General features: G+C 42.9%; 1 protein-coding gene across 1 annotated transcript in view; it reads left to right on the forward strand.

Moving 5' to 3' along the window:
* EXOC4 (exocyst complex component 4) overlaps positions 1 to 21497 on the forward strand; it is a 596962-nt gene that overhangs the window by 534056 nt on the left and 41409 nt on the right. The window contains 1 exon segment of the mRNA XM_038412510.2: positions 16534 to 16675. Within this exon segment, the coding sequence (XP_038268438.1) occupies positions 16534 to 16675 (142 nt within the window).

Here is a 21497-nt window from a genome sequence, read left to right on the forward strand (position 1 = left end):
TGCCGCCCTTATTTCTGTGCTGCCTTTAGAGCTGGGTGACTGGAGAGTGGCGCCTGCTGGCCAGGCACCCAGCTCTGAAGGCAGCACCCTGCCAGCAGCAGCACAGAAGTAAGGGTGGCAGTACCATACCATGCCACCCTTACTTCTGCTCTGATGCCTTCAGAGCTGGGTGGCCAGAGAGTGGAAGCTGCTGGCCAAGGGCCCAGCTCTGAAGGCAGCTGCACAGAAGTAAGGGTGGCAATACCATACCATGCCTTCTTTACTTCTGCGCTGCTGCCGAGAAAGGCACTGCCTTCAGAGCTGGGCTTCGAGCCAGCAGCAGCCACTCCGAGCCTGCTGCCCAGCTCTGAACGCAGCGCCACCTGCAGCAGCATAAAAGTAAGGGTGGCAATACCACAACCCCCCTACAATAACCTTGCGACACACACACCTCTCCCCCACCCCACCCCCCCGGTAGCCCCCTTTTGGGTCAGAACCCCTACAGTTACAATACTGTGAAATTTCAAATTTAAATTGCTGAAATAATGAAATTTATGATTTTTTAAATCCTATGATTGTGAAATTGACCAAAACGGACCGTGAATTTGGTAGGGACCTACCCATAGAGGGTCCAGGTGTCCTCACTTTGGCTCCCTTCTTGCTGAGTCAGTCTTTCTTTGACTGATCACGTTCACTCACAGATTTTCAGCTACCTTATCTGCACTGATGACTCAGGGATCTACTTGTCTCCCTCCAGACAATCTCACATCTGAGCCTGTCACTCTGACATCCCTTGTTGGTTATTACACAAACAAGTTAAACTCATCATGTCCAAATACTCTCTGAAAGCCTCTATATGCCCTTTTCCTTCCATCACTGTTGATACCACTCCCCTCCACACCATCACTCAGGTCAGTTATTTTAAACGGGGCGTGATATAGGTGTCATGGGAAAGTGTGTTCTATCATGTAAGGTTCCCCCAAAGCAAAAGCATGATTGCTAGGAGCCCTAAGACACAAAGATTCATAGATTTGAAGGCCAAAAAGGACCATTATGATCATCTATACTGACCTCCTGCATAAACCAGGCCAAAAACTCACCCAAAATTTCCTAAAGGAGCCCCTGCAGAATTCACATATCTCAGAAAGCTGTTAGGCAGGATTCAGACTCACAGAGCATGAGGTGTGCTCAGTGGCCACAACTTGGTTGCCTTGAGCCACTCACACCGTCAATGGTAGGAGCCCTTGGGGATGGTGTCAGAGTGCAGACTCCTGTCAGGCCATATCTCAAGGAGACTCCTGTCCGGCCATATCTCAAGGAGGAGGGCTCAAATATTGGGTATTGGTTATAGATAGAATTACCTATAACTTTAAACAGTACAAAAGGCTTCATCAAAGTGCTGTGGAATCAGAACCATAACTGTGAAACAGCCCTGCAGGGCTCTGGATGCATTCTGTCTCACTGGGCTTTGGACCAAACTGAGGGATTTAAAGGATCAAACTGGGATTTTTTTCTAACTGTCAGCACTACAAAATTACCTGGAGATCCAAAAACCAAGCTATGGATGAGAACCTCCAACAGCAGATCTGAACTGACCGTTTGGTTGATGGGCTAGAATCCAGCTGGTTCTCCCATAGTTGATTTAGCTCTGCAGGACTAAAAGCAGTGAAAACTTGTCTGTGACAGTAAAGTCAGCAGGCAATATTTGACGTGCATGAAGGGAGCAGATACACTGAGTGGGAAGGAGAACAGGAGTATGTGTGGCACCTTAGAGACTAACAAGTTTATTAGAGCATAAGATTTCATGGACTACAGCCCACTTCATTGGATGCATAGAATGGAACATATAGTAAGAAGATATCTATATCTACACACACACACACGTACAGAGAAGGTGGAAGTCGCCATACAAACTGTAAGAGGCTAATTAATTAAGATGAGCTATTATCAGGAGAAAAGGGGCATTTTAACACAGTCTCTTATTCTGGGTGTGGCTGTGCTTTGCGGAAGAACTTTTGGCCATTGGCATCTGACTGCATAAATGTTTGGCACATGTCGTTCTATGGCATTCGTAATCCAAGCGACTCATTGCTTTTCTGGACCACCTGGAATCGGGCACCCAGTCTCCAGCCAGCTGTGTTAGCCAGGTCCTGATATTCTTTTTTTGAGAGCAATCTTCCCTCCTCATTCAATGCCCTAAAGCTCTTTCCTGATACTTCTGTGCAGGAACTGCCTTTGTAGATTAGCAGATAGTGCCATCACCCCCTTGACCTTTTGCATCAAATATTTAATGCTAGAGGATTAGAAAGTTTTTTTTCTGACCCAGATCCACAGAGCTCATGGCTTAGACAACATGTATACTGCTGTGCCACACAGTCCTGGGCATTGATCTGGTACCTTGGGGGTCAGCTTTTTAGCTTAAAGTTATGATGATACTAATTACTCTTGTTCCAGTTTCTTTCCTCACCCCCCCCCGAAGCACAGGGGATTGTCACGTAAAGAAGTGACCTAATTAGCAGCACAATCAAACAGTCTTCCAATCAAGATTCCTCATCAGTGACCCCAGGAATGCAAGGCCAATCTTCATGGCACCAGCTTCAAGGACTGCAGCATATGGGAGCCTCTTTCCCACTGATGCACTACATCCAGTTCAGTCCATGCATAAGGCTCAGCTGTCCATCGGTTACTAGGAAAATGGCTCATTCATGTCAAAGATCAGCAGCAGCTAGTCCACCTGACCCTCCTTCATTTGGTGTTGGAAACAATTTAACTGCTGGTGTAGATGGGTCAAAACAGTTTTCAAACCCAGCTGAGGGGATCCAGGAGGACCCGTTGATAATAGCCATTGTCAGCAAAGGGTCATTTCATAGTGTTGATGCAGTAAAACTGGGTGCACATACATTATATTGGTGAGAATTGGGAAAACAAAAAACTGCAAACTCTGCTTTAATTCCAGTTCGTGCTGGTGGCAGAGAAGTTAGCCTGTGACTTTGGGCCTGCAGTGCTCCTTATAAATCTGGGGCATAATCTCTGCTGACCTAGTGTAGACCTTGTAACTTCCCTTGTTTCCTTCCCAGTGGGTGGTACTTTGCCTCGTCCCATTTTGCAGCCTTGGCCTGGAATATCCTTCCAGCTTCTCTGTAGCATTCATATAGGGCTTCTGGTTTTGGATTTTAACTGATGAACACTGATGAAACACCATGATTAAAGAAAAGAGAACAACAATACCAGAAATGGTTACTTGTATCCAAGGGCTTGTCTACACAGAGCAGTAATGCTGAGCACAGGAGTGTGATTTCTAAAGCACACTAACACGTTGCTCATTAATTCGTCTGTGTAGACCCTGCTGGGGTGCACTAAAGATTCCTTAGTGTGCTTTAACACAGTGCTATCTCAGAGTAGCAGCTGTGTTAGTCTGTATTCGCAAAAAAGAAAAGGAGTACTTGTGGCACCTTAGAGACTAACAAATTTATTTGAGCATAAGCTTTCATGCTCAAAAATACAGTACTGTATTTTCCACCGAACGCATCCAATGAAGTGAGCTGTAGCTCACGAAAGCTTATGCTCAAATAAATTTTAGTCTCTAAGTGCCACAAGTACTCCTTTTCTTTTTTACAGTACTGTCTGAAAGAGTACTACATTAAAGCTCACTAAGAAACTTTACAAAAAGATTACGCATTACAATATATTCTACTTAATGAGTAATGTCTATAATATATAACGATATAATGTAATGTGCATTGCTCATTACAGTATATAAAAGACAAAGCCCCAAAACACCTGGATTTTTGGACATCTATATAAAACTTGAAAATTGCTGAAAATAACCCCCTCAAAAATGAAATTAATAAAGCCCCCAAAACAGAAGCCCTACTGTTAAGGGGCTTATTCCTTCACCCACTTACTTTCCTGGTCCTTCTCGCATGAATAGAGAGCAACAATACCCAAAGTCCAAAGGTGCAAACAATTCAATGTTTATTGGAGTGAACTTCCAGCAAGCTTGATTCCAGTGTTCTTCCTTAGTGTCCCCCTTCCCAGCTCTGACACCACAGAGCCTTACACCTGTGTCCCTGTTCCCATTCCCCCCTTAGCCAAACATGATTCCAATTTCCTCACCCCCATTCCCTGTTCCCATTTCCCCCCCACACACCCACCCACTTCCTGATTGACTGCAGACTATATAGTAAAACTTGAGTTCTGCTTAGCTATACCTTAACCAATCATTTTCCTGAAATTTAACTAACCAATCCCAACATATTGTAACATGATTATTTAACCAATTATATCCCACCACCTTAATTAGTTTACTCCCAGCAAAATTAACTATACAGCAGACAGGAACAATCCCAGAACCAGACCGAGATTATACAGACAAACAATAGCAAAGTGGGAACTGTAATGACAAAACAATACAGAAGTGAGGATTTCACATCCCAGCTATTGATAAGTGAGTTCTTGCCAGACAGGATGCTATCAAACTAAGTTTTCTTTTACATCTTCTAGGCACTTCCCTTTCTCTGGAGGTGATAGGCATTATCAGGACAGGATTATATTCCTAACAGCCCAATAGCACCTTATTTCAATGTGACTAGTTGGGAATGTGAGGAGGTGACCGGTCGCTTCCCAGTTTATGGCTTCCTCTGCTGCTTAGCCAAAGGCCTTAGCCTAAGAACAGGGCCTCAGACTGTCACAGTAAGAGAAGACCCTTACGCCGGCAGACAGTGATCTTGATTCTTTCTTTTATACCTCTAGAACTAGCCAAGTGATAAGAATACACCTAAGTTCTTAGAGTACAGGCCTTTACAGACAGGCCTGAATATCTATATCCTAACACCTACATACACCTCAATCTCCCTCCTTCTCCAGATCATTCCTGGAAAGACTCATTATTTTCAGTTTGTCGTCCAGCACTGATCTCCATTCCACCATTCCTACCACCTTCGTGTACATAGCTCCCTCAAACTAATTTAGTAACTTTTAAATAAATAAATCAAATTACTATGTCCAAAATCGCACACACTCTAAAAAGGAAGCAATAAATCAATAAGATGTGTATGTAACTAAAGCATCTCTTTTTATCTTCATTATCTCTTGCTGTTGTTTCAGAGTAGCAGCCGTGTTAGTCTGTATTCGCAAAAAGAAAAGAAGTACTTGTGGCACCTTGGAGACTAACAAATTTATTTGAGCATAAGCTTTCGTGAGCTACAGCTCACTTCGTGTTGTAGCCCTCATTCTTCTGGTCCCAACCCCCTTGTTTGTCATCTGTTACTGTCTTGTATCCTGCTTGGGGCCAGATCTTGCAAACAGTGCTCACTACAAAGTGTGGTCTCATTGATGGCAGTGGAGACTGCTCCCAGTAGTGAGTGCTATGTAGTAAGCATTGCTATGTAGTAAGCATTTAGAAGATCAGGACTGGAATTGAAGTGGCATGCGGGTCCGGAACCTGTCTCTTTATGTATCTAGTGCAATTCACCAAAACAGCATAAAACTGAATCTTGCTAAAATTCACATGTTCACAAATCCTTTAACTCTCTCAAAATACCCAATATTCTTACTCCACTTCTTAACGAAGATTTCATGGCAGAGATGATAGTGCTGTCAGTTGGTCAGGTACTACTGAAATTTCATTAATTTTATGAAACATATAGTACGTTTACTCTGAATGCTATGAAGTACTTCTATAAACAACTAAAACTAAAGTACCCTTCATAAACTAAATGAGCAAGGTGCATTTTGTAAAGCAGTAGCTTTGGGCTTTGTTTTTCTAAATCACTTTTGTGCGTTCGTTCATAAATTTTGACAACCCTCAATGGATCCTCATCTCTGCTTCACATTGAAATCAATGACAAAACTCCTGTTGAGTTCAATGAGGGAAGGAATGAGCTCTTCTGGGAAATCCTGGCTCTAGTAAAGTCAATCGGAGTTTTGCCATTGATTTAAATGAAGCCAGGATTTCAACCCTAGTCTTTGGTGTGAATTAGCCAGGTGAAGCCTGCAGCTGTTTTTGAGCTAGCCAAGCATACACGAAGGAGGGTGCTGAACATTTAACAGGTGAAAAATGTCTCTGATAACTCAGTAGCGGCTGAATGGATTTTTTGTTAAGCTTTCCAAACCAATTCATCTCTGAGCAGAATATGAGAGAATTTGGGTCAAGAGGAAACTTTTTGGGGGGAGTGGCAGGAAATGACAGTATAAGTGACTGAAAACAGGGGAGTTAGAATGCAAAGTGCATCTTAGCCTAGTGATGCACTAGAAGAGCAAACGGACTTGCGCAATGGGAGTCTTGCATGTCCAAACCCTAGAACTATAAAATCCATGTACTGCAGGAGCAGATAAGGTATGGAGGGCTTTTTCCAGTGAAGAAAACCTACTCTGTATGCCATTAGGTTCATTTCTGTTTAGAAGAGGAATTTGTTTCTTTCCATCCTCTACCAGGATCTCTGATTAAAAAAATGTCCAGTGAGTCTGAGGGTATTTTCTCCTTCAATGGATTGCACTACCCCGGGGCTAGGATGTTCTGCTTCTCTCTTATTCCTTCCCTCCCCTTCAAACTCCGAGGTGTGTTTTTCCCTGATAATCCCTTTCTCAAGGCAGCGTGTTTGCAGAAACTAATGGAAAACAAACCACTTTTAAAGGAATTATTGCCTTTTTAAAAGTGCTAATTTCCATGTGAAATTTATGCCTGCCAGCAGAGGCAGCCGAGGAGCACCACAGGCAGTTCTAACGAGACAATTCATTAGCCGGCGAGTGTACACACGCCACAAAGAACATTAATTCGCAAAATGGAAAACTAATAGAGTGTTTAGCTGGTTCTTTATCACCAGTGACAGTCTGAACTCTTCTCATCATTAGTGTTTACTGAACTGATGGGGGCTGCAGCCTAGCCAGCTTATCACTACTCATCTCAAATGAGTATGCCATGCTTTTTCAGCTTGGCTGGCCTTCCTCTCTCCTCCCTTGCTTTAGTTTTAACCTGTTGTTAGAAACACAGATTTATGGGAGGAAGCTCATAGCTTCCATTGCTCTTAGCACTTTCTGTACTTCACTTCTCTTTCCCTGCACATGCCATTAGGGGCTCCGAGGATCTTCACCCAAGAGTCCCCTAGTTATCTGGAAGATCTTTCATTATGGTCATGGTCCCCGCTGGCTGAGGACTGGATGCTGTTCCTTAATTAGCTAGATGGACGCTGTTGTTAATGACAGGTTTCAGAATAGGCCAATTACATGTTCCCCATTCAAAGGCTGAACATGCTGCCTCCTTTGCCCTGTATGGACTTTGTCTGAGTATTTAATTTACTCACAAATTGTGAGATTTTCAAGGCACTCAGTGTTGGGCTAACTTTGCTGCCATTGAAGTCAAGGGGAGTTTTGCCATTGATTTCAATAAGAGCTGAGTTTGACCAATGCAGAGCACTTAGAAAATCCCATCCTACACTGATCTTTTATTTGTGAGGTCCAGGCCTGGCCCTTAAAATTCCTCCTCTCGTACAGGAAAGAAGTGCCTTTTTATTTTTGCTGGACTCCATGCTCTTCACTTCATTTTTCTCTTGATAAATGTGGGTTAGTCATTTTCAGTCACTTGTTCTTTTTGCACGTGTATGTTAAATATTCCTGGAGCCTTGCACAGACTGGAGAAGCAGAGCAACTCTTTGTCCAGAGATGTCTGTATTTGATGCTCACGATAGCATAGAGTCATAGTGCCGACTTGAACAAGGCTTGGCCTACTATGCAGGGTGCTTAAACCAGGTACTCAAGGTTCTGTGCAAGCTCCATACCTACAACCATCACTGCACCAGTGAACCTAAGACCTGACCTGCAGCACTCCTGCTATTCCACACTTGGGCCCCAGATTGTTTTGGCCAATGAAACTCAAGCCTGACCCACAGCAAGAATGGTGGCCGAAATGTTCAAAAGTATGTTCCCTCTCCCCATGTTCCTTTGAGCAATTGCCCATTAAAGACCAGGCAAACGTACACATATGGAACTTTACTCACATGAGTCGTCTTAACTAAGTCAATGGGGTGACTCAACTGAATAAAGCTACATACACGTATGAATGTTTGCAGGGTCAGGGACTAAGAAGATTAACTAAATAATCTTTCTACAGATGTCCTCACCCAGGTCCCCGGAAGTGAAAGCCAGAGCACTGACCTGCAGTGCTTAACTTTGGTCAATTAGGGTTTTTTTTATTGCTTTTCCAGAACAAGATGGAAACAGTGGTCAGTAGGAAGACAAGTTTTTTAGACAAGTAGTTGTAGAGTAGTCGTGCCTGTGTAAAGTAGTCTCAAACCCTCAGTCTAAATACCCCTAACTATGAATGGGAAGGGTGTCGTAATCCAAATCTGTATTTAGCTCATAATTTCAAATATCTCTACAACAGGCTGAACAGAAAACCCACTATTAGAGCGGAGCAAATAGCTGACCAACCTGAAAAACCAAGGGTGAAAATTATTTTAGATCAACCTGAAATGAAAAGTTTTGGCAAAATGGAGAAGTAGGAAACCAATTGTTCTGAGTAAAATAAAACGTTTTGTTGGAACTGAAATGACATGTTTCATTTTACTTTTAACGTTTTTTACCCTTTAAAAGAAAATTCTAATGAAATTGACGTTTCAAAATGAAAAGTTGCTTCAAATTGAAAAATTGAAGTGTTTCATTTAGAAGATGTCAAAATAAAACGTTTTGATTTTTTTCAGACTTTTTTGGAGTTTTTTAATTTAAAAAAATGCAACAGGAATTTGTTAAATAGTTCAGTTGACCTAAATCTGCATTTTTTTGGTGAAAAAAAGTTTTATCGAAAAAAATTAATCTAGCTCTAATCAATATCCAAATATCCCCTTGGCATTGGGAGAATCAAAATATTTTATTTAGAGATGTAGCCCTAAGATGCCAAACAGGACAATTTAGATTGAGACCGTGAGTGATCTACACCTTAGAGCCTCAAATAATTGTGCTGCAGCAGAAAGCAGTCCAAGCGATTTATTTTTTAAAAGTCATGGAAGACAGGAGAGAGTCCAGAAGACTGGAAAAGGGCAAATATAGTGCCAATCTATAAAAAGGGAAATAAGGACAACCCAGGGAATTACAGACCAGTCAGCTTAACTTCTGTACCTGAAAAGATAATGGATCAAATAATTAAGCAATTAATTTGCAAACATCTAGAAGATAATAAGCTGATAAGTAACCATCAGCATGGATTTGTCAAAAACAAATCATGTCAAACCAACCTGATAGCTTTCTTTGACAGGGTAACAAGCCTTGTGGATCAGGGGGAAGCGGTAGATGTGATATATCTTGACTTTAGTAAAGCTTTTGATACTGTATCACATGTCCTTCTCATAAACAAATTAGGGAAATGCAGCCTAGATGGAGCTACTATAAGGTGGGTGCAAAACTGGTTGGAAAACTGTTCCCAGAGAGTAATAATCAGTGGATCACATACAAAATTGGAAATGACTGTCTAGGAAGGAGTACTGCGGAAATGGATCTAAGGGTCACAGTGGACCACAAGTTACATATGAGTCAACAGTGTAACGCTGTTGCAAAAAAAGCGAACATCATTCTGGGATGCAGGAGTGTTGTAAGCAAGACACGAGAAGTAATTCTTCCGCTCTACTCTGTGCTGATTAGGCCTTAACTGGAGTATTGTGTCCAGTTCTAGGCGCCACATTTCAGGAAGGATGTGGACAAATTGGAGAGAGTCCAGAGAAGAGCACAAAAATGATTAAAGGTCTAGAAAACATGACCTAGGAGGGAAGATTGAAAAAATTGGGTTTGTTTAGTCTGGAAAAGAGAAGACCGAGAGGGACATAACAGTTTTCAAGTGTATAAAAGGTTGTTACAAGGAGGAGGAAGAAAAATTGTTTTTCTTAACCTCTGAGGATAGGACAAGAAGCAATGGGCTTAAATTGCATCAAGGGAGGTTTAGGTTGGACAGTAGGAAAAACTTCCTACCTGTCAGGGTGGTTAAGCACTGGAATAAATTGCCCAGGGAGGTTGTGGAGTCTCCATCATTGGAGATTTTTAAGAGCAGCTTAGACAAACATCTGTCAGGAATGGTCTAGATAATACTTAGTCCTGCCATGAGTGCAGGGGACTGGACTAGATGACCTCTCAAGGTCTCTTCCAGTCCTATGATTCTAAGTGGACATATGGCTTGCATACAGTTGTTATTTATTATTTCTTTAGCACCACAAGTGTACAGAGCCCTTTGCAAGAAGATAAAAAGACAAGGTCCCTGCTTCTTGGAGTTTACACTCTAAATTAGATCCAGACTGCATTGCAACAACTGCAAGAGAGCAAAGTGGAAGGAAAAATGCATAAGCTCAAGAAGAAAAGAATTGTTTGAGAGCAGTGTCCCAGCTGTTATTCCCACAGACAGAGAAAATCTTTTAAGTTGATTAACTTTGCATTTCTTATTGGTTATGTAGGCTTTTTAATTTTGTATGTTTGGGGTTAATTCCTGACTTGTTCGGGTGAGATAGAGAATTAGATCTGAGGGACATCAGCATACTGAAAACTCCACAGAATGTGCCACTTAATAGTCCCTCCCAAAGGCCCCATACAGGTTGAATAGAAGGGGAGATGCAACCTAACTTTGTGGAACTCCATATAACAGCATCTTTGGATGATGAGCTGTTGCCCTACACCCCACTCTAGGAATGCAGCGCAAGGAGAGCATCAGCATGGATGCCTGTTCTTCATCCATCCCCAGGAAGCAGTCATGTACCAACATCACCCAGGGCCGTTTCTTTCCTGTACCCCAAGTCTGTACCCAGACTGACAAAAGGCATGAAGATCTGAGGCTTAACTGAAAGAAGGATGGCGTTGCTAATTGTGATATTGTAAAAAGACATCTCTTGACTGTCCTGTCACTGGCTTCAAAACATAGAAGTCTCCTGATGTTTGCCTCCCCCTAAGAAATCTACTTGAAATAAATCCTTGATGTCGGATCTGACACATACCCATTGTACATACTTGTGTGTGCTCCACCTGTTTGCTTCTTTAGAAAGTAAACATTTGCTAGTCTGTCTGATTTCTTCCCACTCCTTACAAGGCGTTTTCTGTCAAATACCCTTTTATTATTTATTTTTATTACACGAGTGCCCAGAGGCCCCAAGTGAGATCAATGCCAGTCTCACTGTGCTAGAAACTACAAACACAGTGAGAGACATTCCTTGACTCAAAAAGCTCTCACTCTAAATAGCAATGGCATGCAAAGGAAATATTGCAGATGATGACTTGGAGCACAAAGAGATTCAGTGACTTATCCAAGGTCACACAGGAAGTCTGTTGCAGAGCCACAAACTGAACCCGGGCCTCCAGAGGTCTAGTCCAAAGCAGTAACCACAAGAGTATCCTTCCTCATGTGTTTATTTGTAGTTAGCACTTTGTAGTGATTTGCTGTTTTCATCTGACAATGAGCATGTCTTGCTGGCCCCAGGATTGCGGAGTGAACTTCCAACTAAGGACCATCGTAGACCTCTAAGTGCGCATTTTTTGTCCTTGCCTCCTCTAATGTAACATGTAAAAAAGCTCCAAACAAAATACTGCACTACATATGCTTCAACCCTGGGGAGATGGTAAAAGAACAATATGTGACAGACGTTAGTCACGTTGCTCCAGGGCTGGAGTACCCCCGGGGAAAAATTAGTGGGTGCTCTGTACCCACTGGCAGCCAAGCTGCCCTTTGAAATGTAAATAGAAGCCATTTATTTATATAAATACATTTTATCTAATAGATGAAAACACGCATGCATGCACCCGCCAGGTTTATTTCACAGGGTTAGATTGTGCAGCAGCTAAATCAGAACCTATAATCCCAAACTGATTTGCTCCCCAATGCTATTAAATCATTCAAATCCGCTAGTAGTCATTCTGATCAAGCAGGAAGCGGACAGAACGCTTGCAATGTAGGTGTTGATTGGTTACATAGGTTTGTAGATGAGGAACACTGCAGGTTACAGTTAATGTTCCCGAGGACTTGTAATTTACATCCATCGATTTACAAGGCACAGTGTTTCAAGAGGCACCAGCATCGCTTTGAATTACAAAATGATTGAAATCATTGGTGACAACCAGCACACTGGATTTATTTTTCTTAAGTTTGGTGGAATGAAACATTTCTTCTCTTTGTTTTTCTCTCTGTTTTGGCAGCACCCAGAGCAGGCTAGGGAAAATCCTCTTGGCCAGCAGGACCGTCCAACCCAGTTTAGACAAATGAAATTTGGTTACTTACTGCTTAGCAGTCACATTGCTGGACAGTATTTAAAAATCCTGGGTGATTTAGTTGACCAGCAGGTCTGACTTTTGGCTGAATGAGAAAACTGACCATCTGGCCAAGATTCCTTGTAGGTGCCACCAAGTAGCAGAAGAAATGGATGCCTGCCCAGCCTGCTAATGCATCTCCTATTGCATTTCAGGAAGAGCACTCCTATGCGCTGTCCCCAAAAGGCAGCGTGGGGTTCTCCTGCCATTGGGTGACATTTACCACAGGCCCCCAAGCTCATCAGCCTGTGCTCTTTAAGCTGCACTGGCTCCTTCTCCTATACCAGATCCTATTTAAAGACTCTGACTCAGGACCTTTAAGGCCCTCAGTGCCCTGGGTATCTCTTACCCCTCCCACTCTCCATGAACACATTTGCTGAGGACGTACGGGATGATGGAATTACTAGTGCCTAGAGCAAGACCTGGGGGAGCAGGGGATCTGCTCAGTGGCTGGCTCTCAGCTGCTGAACTAACTATTCCACCAGACACAAGAAGAGGAAGAGGAAGAAAGGTACTTGCATTGACAAGTAGGTTGCACACCATGCTGGAGAAAATGCAAAACAGTGTATCTTAAGACCCTGTTGTAATGGAAGGAGGCCAAGCTGGAATAGATCCTGCTATAGAGACCTGGATTCTGGAAGGAAGGAGATATTCTTGTGGTTAAGACACTAGGCTGTGGCTTAAGAAATCTTCATTCCATGTCTTGCTCTATCATAAGCTTATTGTGCAATCTTGGGCACGTCACTTAATCTCTCTGTGATCCAGGGTCTGGATATTTTTGTGATAAAAATCTCATAATTTTACATAGCTTTTTTTGCAGATTTAATCTAATTTGATTGTTCGTCTTGTATTAATGTCGTCTTCCCCTGTGGAAAGGAAAAGAGACGTCTTCAGGAAGGACTGTCCAGCTGTAGAAATCCAAACCCGCCTCTCACTGCAGTGCAGTACTTGACTTAAAATGGGAGGAATCAATCTACAGCCTCTGAGAGCAGCAACTACCATCTTGGGTGTCCGTCGTCCCCCCACCCCCCCCAGCCCCCCGGCCTGGTGTAATGAGCTGCCCAGATTGACTTTTCCACATTTGATTTAAATAAAGAGCAGATTGTCCCATTCCCATCTCCCCAGCAGCACCAAATGTAATTCTATCTTTACTTAAACCGCGGCAAATGAATTGAAGAGCTGTGCACACAAAAAAAACCATTGCAAGGGAAATTAGCTGAGTCTTGTATTTCAGATGACACGGCCATCCATCTCCCTGCCCTCTAACAAGGCACTAGCAGAGCGAGCTGCAACAGGCCATTCTGGTTTCTTGTAGCTTGCTGCCATCACCTTCAGCTGATTAAAGGAAAGTGATTCTTCTACTTATAATACCCTGGGCGCAGCTCCCCGACTCAGGGAGCAGCTGAATCAAGAGCTTTTTCCATGGGATTTAAGGAATATTTTATTATAAATTGAATGGAAAATTGTGGGGTTTTTACCCCTTTGAAGAGAGTTGTGCATGGTGACGGGAGGGAGGGAGAGAGACTTGCTGACTAAAACTGTGAGGAAATAAATAATCTCAGACCTGATCCTGCAAGATCCAGGGAGCGCCCCTCCCCCATTGAAATGAATGACAATTGAGAGTACTCAGCAGGTTACTGGGTCCGGACCTAAATGGAAAAGCATTAACTTGTCTTTCCAAACTCTTCCTGGAATCACCTATTAATGTGCTTATACTGAGATAGGGACTTAGCAGGCCAGCTGATTAGAACCTCAAAGAGTATATTGAGCTGCATATATAAATATGCTGTATTTTGCTTGTAAAGATTGGGGGGGGGTGTTATGCGCACACTTCCCAGCCTTGTCTGCATCACCCTGAGCAGATTCCATCAGGGTTACTTCCTTGTGTTTTTCCCTTTGACATTTAGGAGCTAGTTAATTACTGTCACTTGTCTTTGCTTCCTGGGCTCTGACTTTCTTTACTCACTACTGTCTCCTTAGTAAAAAGACTTCATAAATTTCATTGAGCTGAGAGGAGAGTTCATAAAGCAATCTTCCCAAAGACACCCCCTCTTTATGCTGTTTCACTATGTGCACATTTTTCTTTTGGTGTCGCTTACACTAAAATTAGATGCACAATTCGGTCATTTGCTTTGTGTAGTCCTTTTCTTTATGTTTTTGCTAATTTCTTTTTAATTTCGCTGCTGTCTTCTGTGTTTCTTGATCTCTTTTACTTACAAACTTACTTACTACTTTTACGTTTTTAGCGTTTTTTTCATTTATTTGTTTTCTTTACAGAATATATTTTCAGGGACTCTTTTAATTTTATGAAGAAGCTTAAGAACTAGAGTAGATTCGTTTTATGAAGGGTTTTTTTTTGTTGCATGGCAATAGAAGACTTTAAATGAATCAGTCCCCCCCGTCTTTTCACTAAGCCTTGGTGACTCTAGCACTCATGCCTTCTTTCCCAAGCAGTGTGTGTGTGTGATTTCTTTCACTAGTGGTTGGTCCACTGAAGGACAAAGAAGAGCTTTTTATTGCTGCTCCCAAAGGTGTGATTTCCCTGCTCATGGGCGTATACTCATGGTAGCCCAATGAGAGCTAGCAGGGGTATAAATAATACTGTAGCCAAGGTAGCACGGGCCAGGCAGCTGAGCCATGCCAAGTATATACCCACTGTGTTCAGGCGGGTTTGTACTCGCTGCCACTGCCCGTGTTACTGTGGCTACACTGCTGTTTATATTCACATCAAACTACCATGAGTATATATATGCAAGCAGGGGAATTGCACCCTTAGGTCGTAGTGTAGACAAAGCCTAAGATACTAATTGACACACTCCTATGAAAGGCAGTATGGTGTAGTGTTCTGGGAACGAGGGGTGTGACAAATAGGAATTCTTTAGGACTATGCCAGCCTGGCTCTGTCATGGTGGTTTCTATATGAATATCTTTGATTAAGGACTTCCCAATAGATGGCCATCTGGAACGGGTTAATCAGGAAGGAGATGGCTCAAGGAGGTCACTTAATCAGCTTCTGCCTATGAGTGCTTAAGGGACATTGCCAGCACTCTTGGCTCTGATGACTCTGGCTTGGTCCCCCAGCAGCCTACAGAGGTGGTTTTACCAGGTAGGGCCAAGCCCACCAACACTTGTAAAAGGGGCTGGGAACAAAGAAGCCTTGCAGGATTTATAAGGACATTATCGCAGGGATGCTGGAGGGAGCCAGACTGAGAGAAACTCAGACCCAGGAGCCCTAAGGGGTGTCTGGAGAAGCTAGGCCTGGCTGAGTGGCCATTATGGGACAGTAGGTAAGATAAGATATGTGCACACGTGATTTGTTTTAAAATCCGTTTTTTCTCACTAATGCTTCATTCCCACTATTACCTAAACATACTTTGTTTTTAGAAGGCTGTTGGTCAGTATAGACTGGTCACTGCTTCCCAAAGGGAAGCAATGCAGTGCCCGAAACCCAGTCAGACCTGCAGGTGGTAAACAGGGTGACCAGACAGCAAGTGTGCAAAATCGGGACCAGGGTGGGGGGTAATAGGAGCCCATATTAAAAAAAAAGCCCCAAATATCGGGACTGTCCCTATAAAATCGGGACATCTGGTTACCTTAGTGGTAAATGGTTGGTGTACATGGGATAGTGACCCCAAGTATCAGAGTGGAAGAACTGCAAGTTTCCACCCACCAAGACAGGTAAGGACAAAAGGCCCAAAACCTAATGTGGGTGCTCGAGCTAGTGCATTAAATATAGCAGTGTGGCCACAGCGGCACGGGGCAGCGTGGACCAGCACCATGTGCACAATCCCACCTGTCCCCTTAGGTACATACTTTGGCCTGAGTTACTGCACATGCCTCTGCAGCTACGCTGCTATTTTAATCGCTAGCTTGGGTAAACTTATATGCACTAGCTCAAGCAGAGCTAGTGCATGTATGTCTACCCAGGTTGGGAACCACCCACCCAGCCGCTGTGTAGATGTGCCCTGAGAGATGGACTAGCTGTAAATGTTCCCTTGTCTTCCAGGAGCAGAAACCTCCATTGTGCTGCAATATACTTGCAAGCAAATGATTTTGGTGGTTGATTATATGCCTCAGCTTTACTTTGGAGTTTAATCAATTGCAGAAACAGTTTGTTGTTTCATATACTCCAGGATCTTAGACATTATTGCTTAGCTAAACCTGTGAGAATGTATGTGCATATGGTGGAAATAAATGACATGACATGGTTGCTAAAACACAGCTGTTTGATTAAATATATTACCAACTGTTAATACGTAGACACTCTCTCTCTCACATCTATATCAGCACCATCACCTGGTCAGGACAGCCATGCAAATATGGACCTCCCACCGGTGTCAGAACAGATCATGCAAACGCTCGGTGAATTGGCCAAGTCCTTCCAAGAGATGGCTGACCGCTGCTTGCTGGTTCTGCATTTGGAAGTCAGGTATGGCATAGAACCTCTGAATCTAGAATGTGAACTTTTGAGGTTAAGGCTACTATTAAAGCTTTAGTAATTAGATTAGCTTCTTCTAGTAGATGCCCTACTCTCAATGAGAGAGATGTGATCATAGATCATAAAACCAGAAGGGACCATTGTAATCATCTCGTCTGATTTCCCAAGCCATAGAACTTCTCTGAATTAATTCCTGTTTCAACTACAGTATATATTTTAGAAACACATCCGATCTTGATTTTAAAATTGTAGTGATAGAAAATCTACCACAACCCTTGGGAATTTATTCCAATGGTTAATAACCCTCAGTATTGAAAATGTGTGCCTTATTTCCAGTCTGAATTTGTCTAGCTTCAACTTCCAGCCATTGGATCTTGTTATACCTTTGTCTGCCAGACTGAAGAGCCAATTATCAAATATTTGTTCCCCGTGTAGGTATTTATAGACTGTGATCAAGTCACCTGTTAACCTTCTCTTTGTTAAACTACGTAGATTGAGCTCCATGAGTCTATCACTATAAGGCATTTTTTCCAATCCTTTAATCGTTCTCATGGCTCCTCTCTGAAGTTGAACCCTCTCTAATTTATCAACATCCTTCCTGAATTGTGAAACCAGAACTGGACTTAGTATTCCAGTAGTGAACACACCAGTGCTAAATAGAGAGATAATGTAATCTCCTGTTCAATATTCTGCTGGTTATATATTCAAAGATCACATTTGCCCATTTGACCACAGTGTCATAGTGGGATCTCATGTTTAGTTGATTATGTACCATGACGTGAAAGTCCTCTCGGAGTCGCTCCTTTGCAGGATAGGGTCCCCCATCCTATAGGTGAACCTGACAGTGTTTAGTGAATCCTATCAAATTTCACAAGCTTAAATCTCCTGATTTCAATGGGGTTCTAGAAGAGAAATGGAAAAATTAGGGAAGAATTTTTTGTTTAAACAGAAAAAAATTATTTTCCAGTGTCTCCTTGTGTGTTGGAAACATCACCAGGAAGAATTATTTTTCTGGGATCTTTTCCATATGAACCTCCAAAAGAATGCTCTTTTGTGCTACTTTGTTTGAAGGCTTTTTTATGTTTATCATCTGCTGTGCTCTGGATTCCAAATGGGAACCTATTGTTGCTAACTGTTGAAAGGATAATACAATTGGAGAAGGATGGGGGCTCTGCCTTGATTTTTTTTTAAAGGGCTGGATAATTTTATGACATGGTTACAAATGCAAAGATCAAGATAATCAAATCTATGGCTTCAGGCCATCAGCTGATTGCTGTGGGGGTTGGGAAAGAATTGTTCCCTTACGCACAATATGAGCCAGGTGTATTATAGCTGGTATTTGCCTTTCTCTAAGGCATCAGATTTAAGCTCATGCCAGTGGCAGGGTATGAGATTTGATGGACCAGCAGTTTGTTCTGTAGTGACAGATTCTGGGCTATATCCTGTACCAGTGTAAACTGGTGTAACTCCATTTAAGTCAGTGGAGCTATGCTAATTTATACCAGCGAAGGATCTGTCCCATTATTTATATTTACATTACATAGTTTTTAAAAATAAATAAATTCACATCATATACTGTCAGCAGCCCCTCAACCTACTCTCCATTCTCAGTTGGATACTGTATTGTAGGCATCTCAGAAGAACTGGGACTTGAGGGATTTTAAGGTACAGATAGTTAAGTTATTGAAATAGACATTTTTCCAGATTAGGTATAGTACTTGGTAACACCAAAACTAACCCTATAACTGCTGTTGTAAATGTACCAGAGTGAATGGGCTTCTATACAAAAATCCTCTGTAGTTTTCTGTTGCACCAGGCAACTGAGTTTTGAGTAGTAGCAAGTATAACATGCAATTCAGGAGTTCACAATTTGTCTTAATAGGCGCCAGGTTTAAAACAAACAAAAGAAAGTATTTCTTCACACAACTCACAACTTGTGGAACTCTTTGCCAAGACTATAATGGGGTTCAAAAAGAACTAGATAGATTCATGGAGGATAGGTCCATCAATGACTATTAGCCAGGGTGGGCAAGGATGGTGTCCCTAGCCTCTGTTTGCCAGAAGCTGGGAATGGGCGATAGGGATGATTCCCTGTTTTGTTCATTCCCTCTGAAGCACCTGGCATTGGGCACTGTTGGAAGACAGGATACTGGGCTAGATGGACCTTTGGTCTGACCCAGTATAGCCATTCTTATGTCTGAAGCAGACCATTCCCCATCTAGTCTGGCATCCTGCCTCTACTGGTGGCTGCAATCTGATGCTGCAAATACACGAAGCCAGTTGTGTAATGCTCTGCATCATAGGCATGGGACGTAGGGGTGCTGCAGCACTCCTAGGTTTTGCGCCCAGCCCCGTGCCCCTGCCGCCCAGGGTCCTGGCCACCAGGCCCACTGCTTCCTGGGTCCCCTTGACCGCCGGTCCCAGGTCCCGCTCAGCCGCATGCAGGGTCCCGGCTGCCAACCCCAGCTCCAAAGGGCATGGACAGGGGCAAGGGGGGTGGGGGGAGTGCAACTCAGCACCCCCACTTCAGAAACTCTTCCAGCGCCACTGCTCTGCATGGATGAGTGGAAGGGAAAGAAGGGAAGGTGTGCTAATGACCAGTAAACACTCAGTCTCTGTGAGAGTTCCCCCCATTAATCACACTCTGTTGTGCAACCACCTGCAGTAACACCAGAAAAAATAGCCATCACTTTGGTGGCTGTGAATAGTGGGTTTCTCTGAAATTACTATGCGAGCTCCCAGAATTCATGTAATTGTCCTGCTGTATAATGCAGTGTGTTTTCATTCACAAAAACTTGTTGTTTAAACGAGCCTTCATGGCACATCTTCATGGAGGTGCATTGGAATTTATCAGCACCGGCTCCATTTCAAGGAGGGTGCAAGCAAACAACCAGGCAGGGTTTTATGAATTTATCAATTCCTCTCGGCTTTCTCCCCTCCTCAGGCTCTCTGTTCACTTTCAGATTTTGCCAGATGCAGTCACACTACAGAGTTTGACTAGTTGGACCTCACAGCTCTCTGGAACCATGTGGGAATGATCCAGGGACCACTGTAAATCCAATGTAATTCTACTTAAGTCAGTGAATTTACTCTGAGTTTACAGCAGCATAGGTAGGATCAGAATTTGGCCCTCAAATTTGTAGCTGCTTATCTAAATCAAACCCGTTGAGATTCACAGGTCAGTAACCATTATCCCATTTAAAAATAATAATGGTGCTTTGCACTTCTTTGGTTCTGTTTGAGGATCATAAAGTGCTTTTAAAACATTTATTTAGCCTCATACCAGTTCTCAGAGGCCAAGAAACATTAATCACCCAGTTTTACAGAGGAGGCCATGGAGGCACACAGAGACTGTATGACTTGCCCTACTTCACCCTCGAAGTCTGGGGCAGAGCTGGGACTAAAATCCAAGTCATCTGACTCCCTGTCTTCTGCCTTAACTATAGCTCCATCCTTCCTGTTCAGGACAGAATGTAACAGAAAATATATATTTTTTTCTGTAGGTTATTTGTACCATCCTATAGAAAGTAACAGAAGATTATTGGCTGAATGCTCAGGAGCAGTGCTTGGTGTATAGAGGTGGGCACAAGGAAGGCTTGGCCACAACCTTTCTGCCCCACCTATGAGCAACTGGAACCCTGTGCAAGTTAGAGACATCTCAGGGCTGGTCTGAATTGTACTACTTTGTAAGGGCCCCTTTGGGGATGTTTTGATAGTGGGGATCACCAGAGGGCAGGGCACTTCAGTCACATTCCCTTCCATCCCCACACAACACAACCCTTTCACTGGTTGAGCCAGGGAGTGATAGAATGGAGTCAGCTGGGCCAGCTCTGTGCCAGGGATTTCTCTGTACTTGACTACCTTTGTGCTTGTCTGTGAATGCAGCAAAATGTCATGCTGAGCGGTAGATATATTGAAAGTAAAAGTCACCAGCCCAGTTTTTATGATTATGATTATTATTATTATTCACCTATTTGAACTTTAAAAGGAAAATATTCAACTGTCACTTTATACAGGGCACGCTCATAATGTCACCTCTATCAGGCAGTTTCCTTAAATAAAAGATCTACTTTCAGGAGGCCTTCCAGTGTGTTCAGCAGCAATCTCCTAGCACTGCAACATCCTAAATATGTACTTTATAAAAATCAACCATCCTGCTGTGCAATCAGCAATGTTTTCAGAAAACCTTAATGCCAAAGTCATATTGAGGTCAGAACAAACATGTCAGTGCTTTGAAGGGGGGGAAAAGCCTGTTTCTCTCTTTCTATTTCACTTTTGTAGCAGTCTCAGTCCCTTTTCACATTGCTAACAAAATATTGCCAATCAGTCTATTTGGGATCAGCCAGTACACTAAAAGCAGTGTAAATTACTGAAGAATGGGGACCTTAGACAGTTTCAGGGAAACAGTAATGAAATAAAGAGCCTTTCTCTGCTAGGCCACCGGTTCAAAGCCAACTTAGGTCAGTAAGGGTAAAAAGTGACTGTTATCTGGGGATTACTCAGTGATTTACATGGAATGAACTTTTGGGTCGCAGTCTAGCTCCAGAGAAGAGTTTTTATTACAAAAAAATGCCACCGGAATTGTCACCCTTGTTAGCAGTTTCAGCTGAAAGGCCGTGGCGGCTTAATGTGGCCCCTCCAAATCATGGTGGTGGTTCAGCTTCTGCTGCCTGTTACTGCATCTGCTGTGTGCATCGTAGAGGACTTGATGCAGCTCCCTTTAAAGGGGAGAGTCTCCCATTGGCCTCAGTGGGAATTGGAGCACCCTGAGAGGACTTCAGGATATGCAGCTGTCCATCCAGCATGTTTAGAC

This window comes from Dermochelys coriacea, chromosome 1, assembly GCF_009764565.3.
Source record: "Dermochelys coriacea isolate rDerCor1 chromosome 1, rDerCor1.pri.v4, whole genome shotgun sequence".
NCBI lineage: Eukaryota > Metazoa > Chordata > Testudines > Dermochelyidae > Dermochelys > Dermochelys coriacea.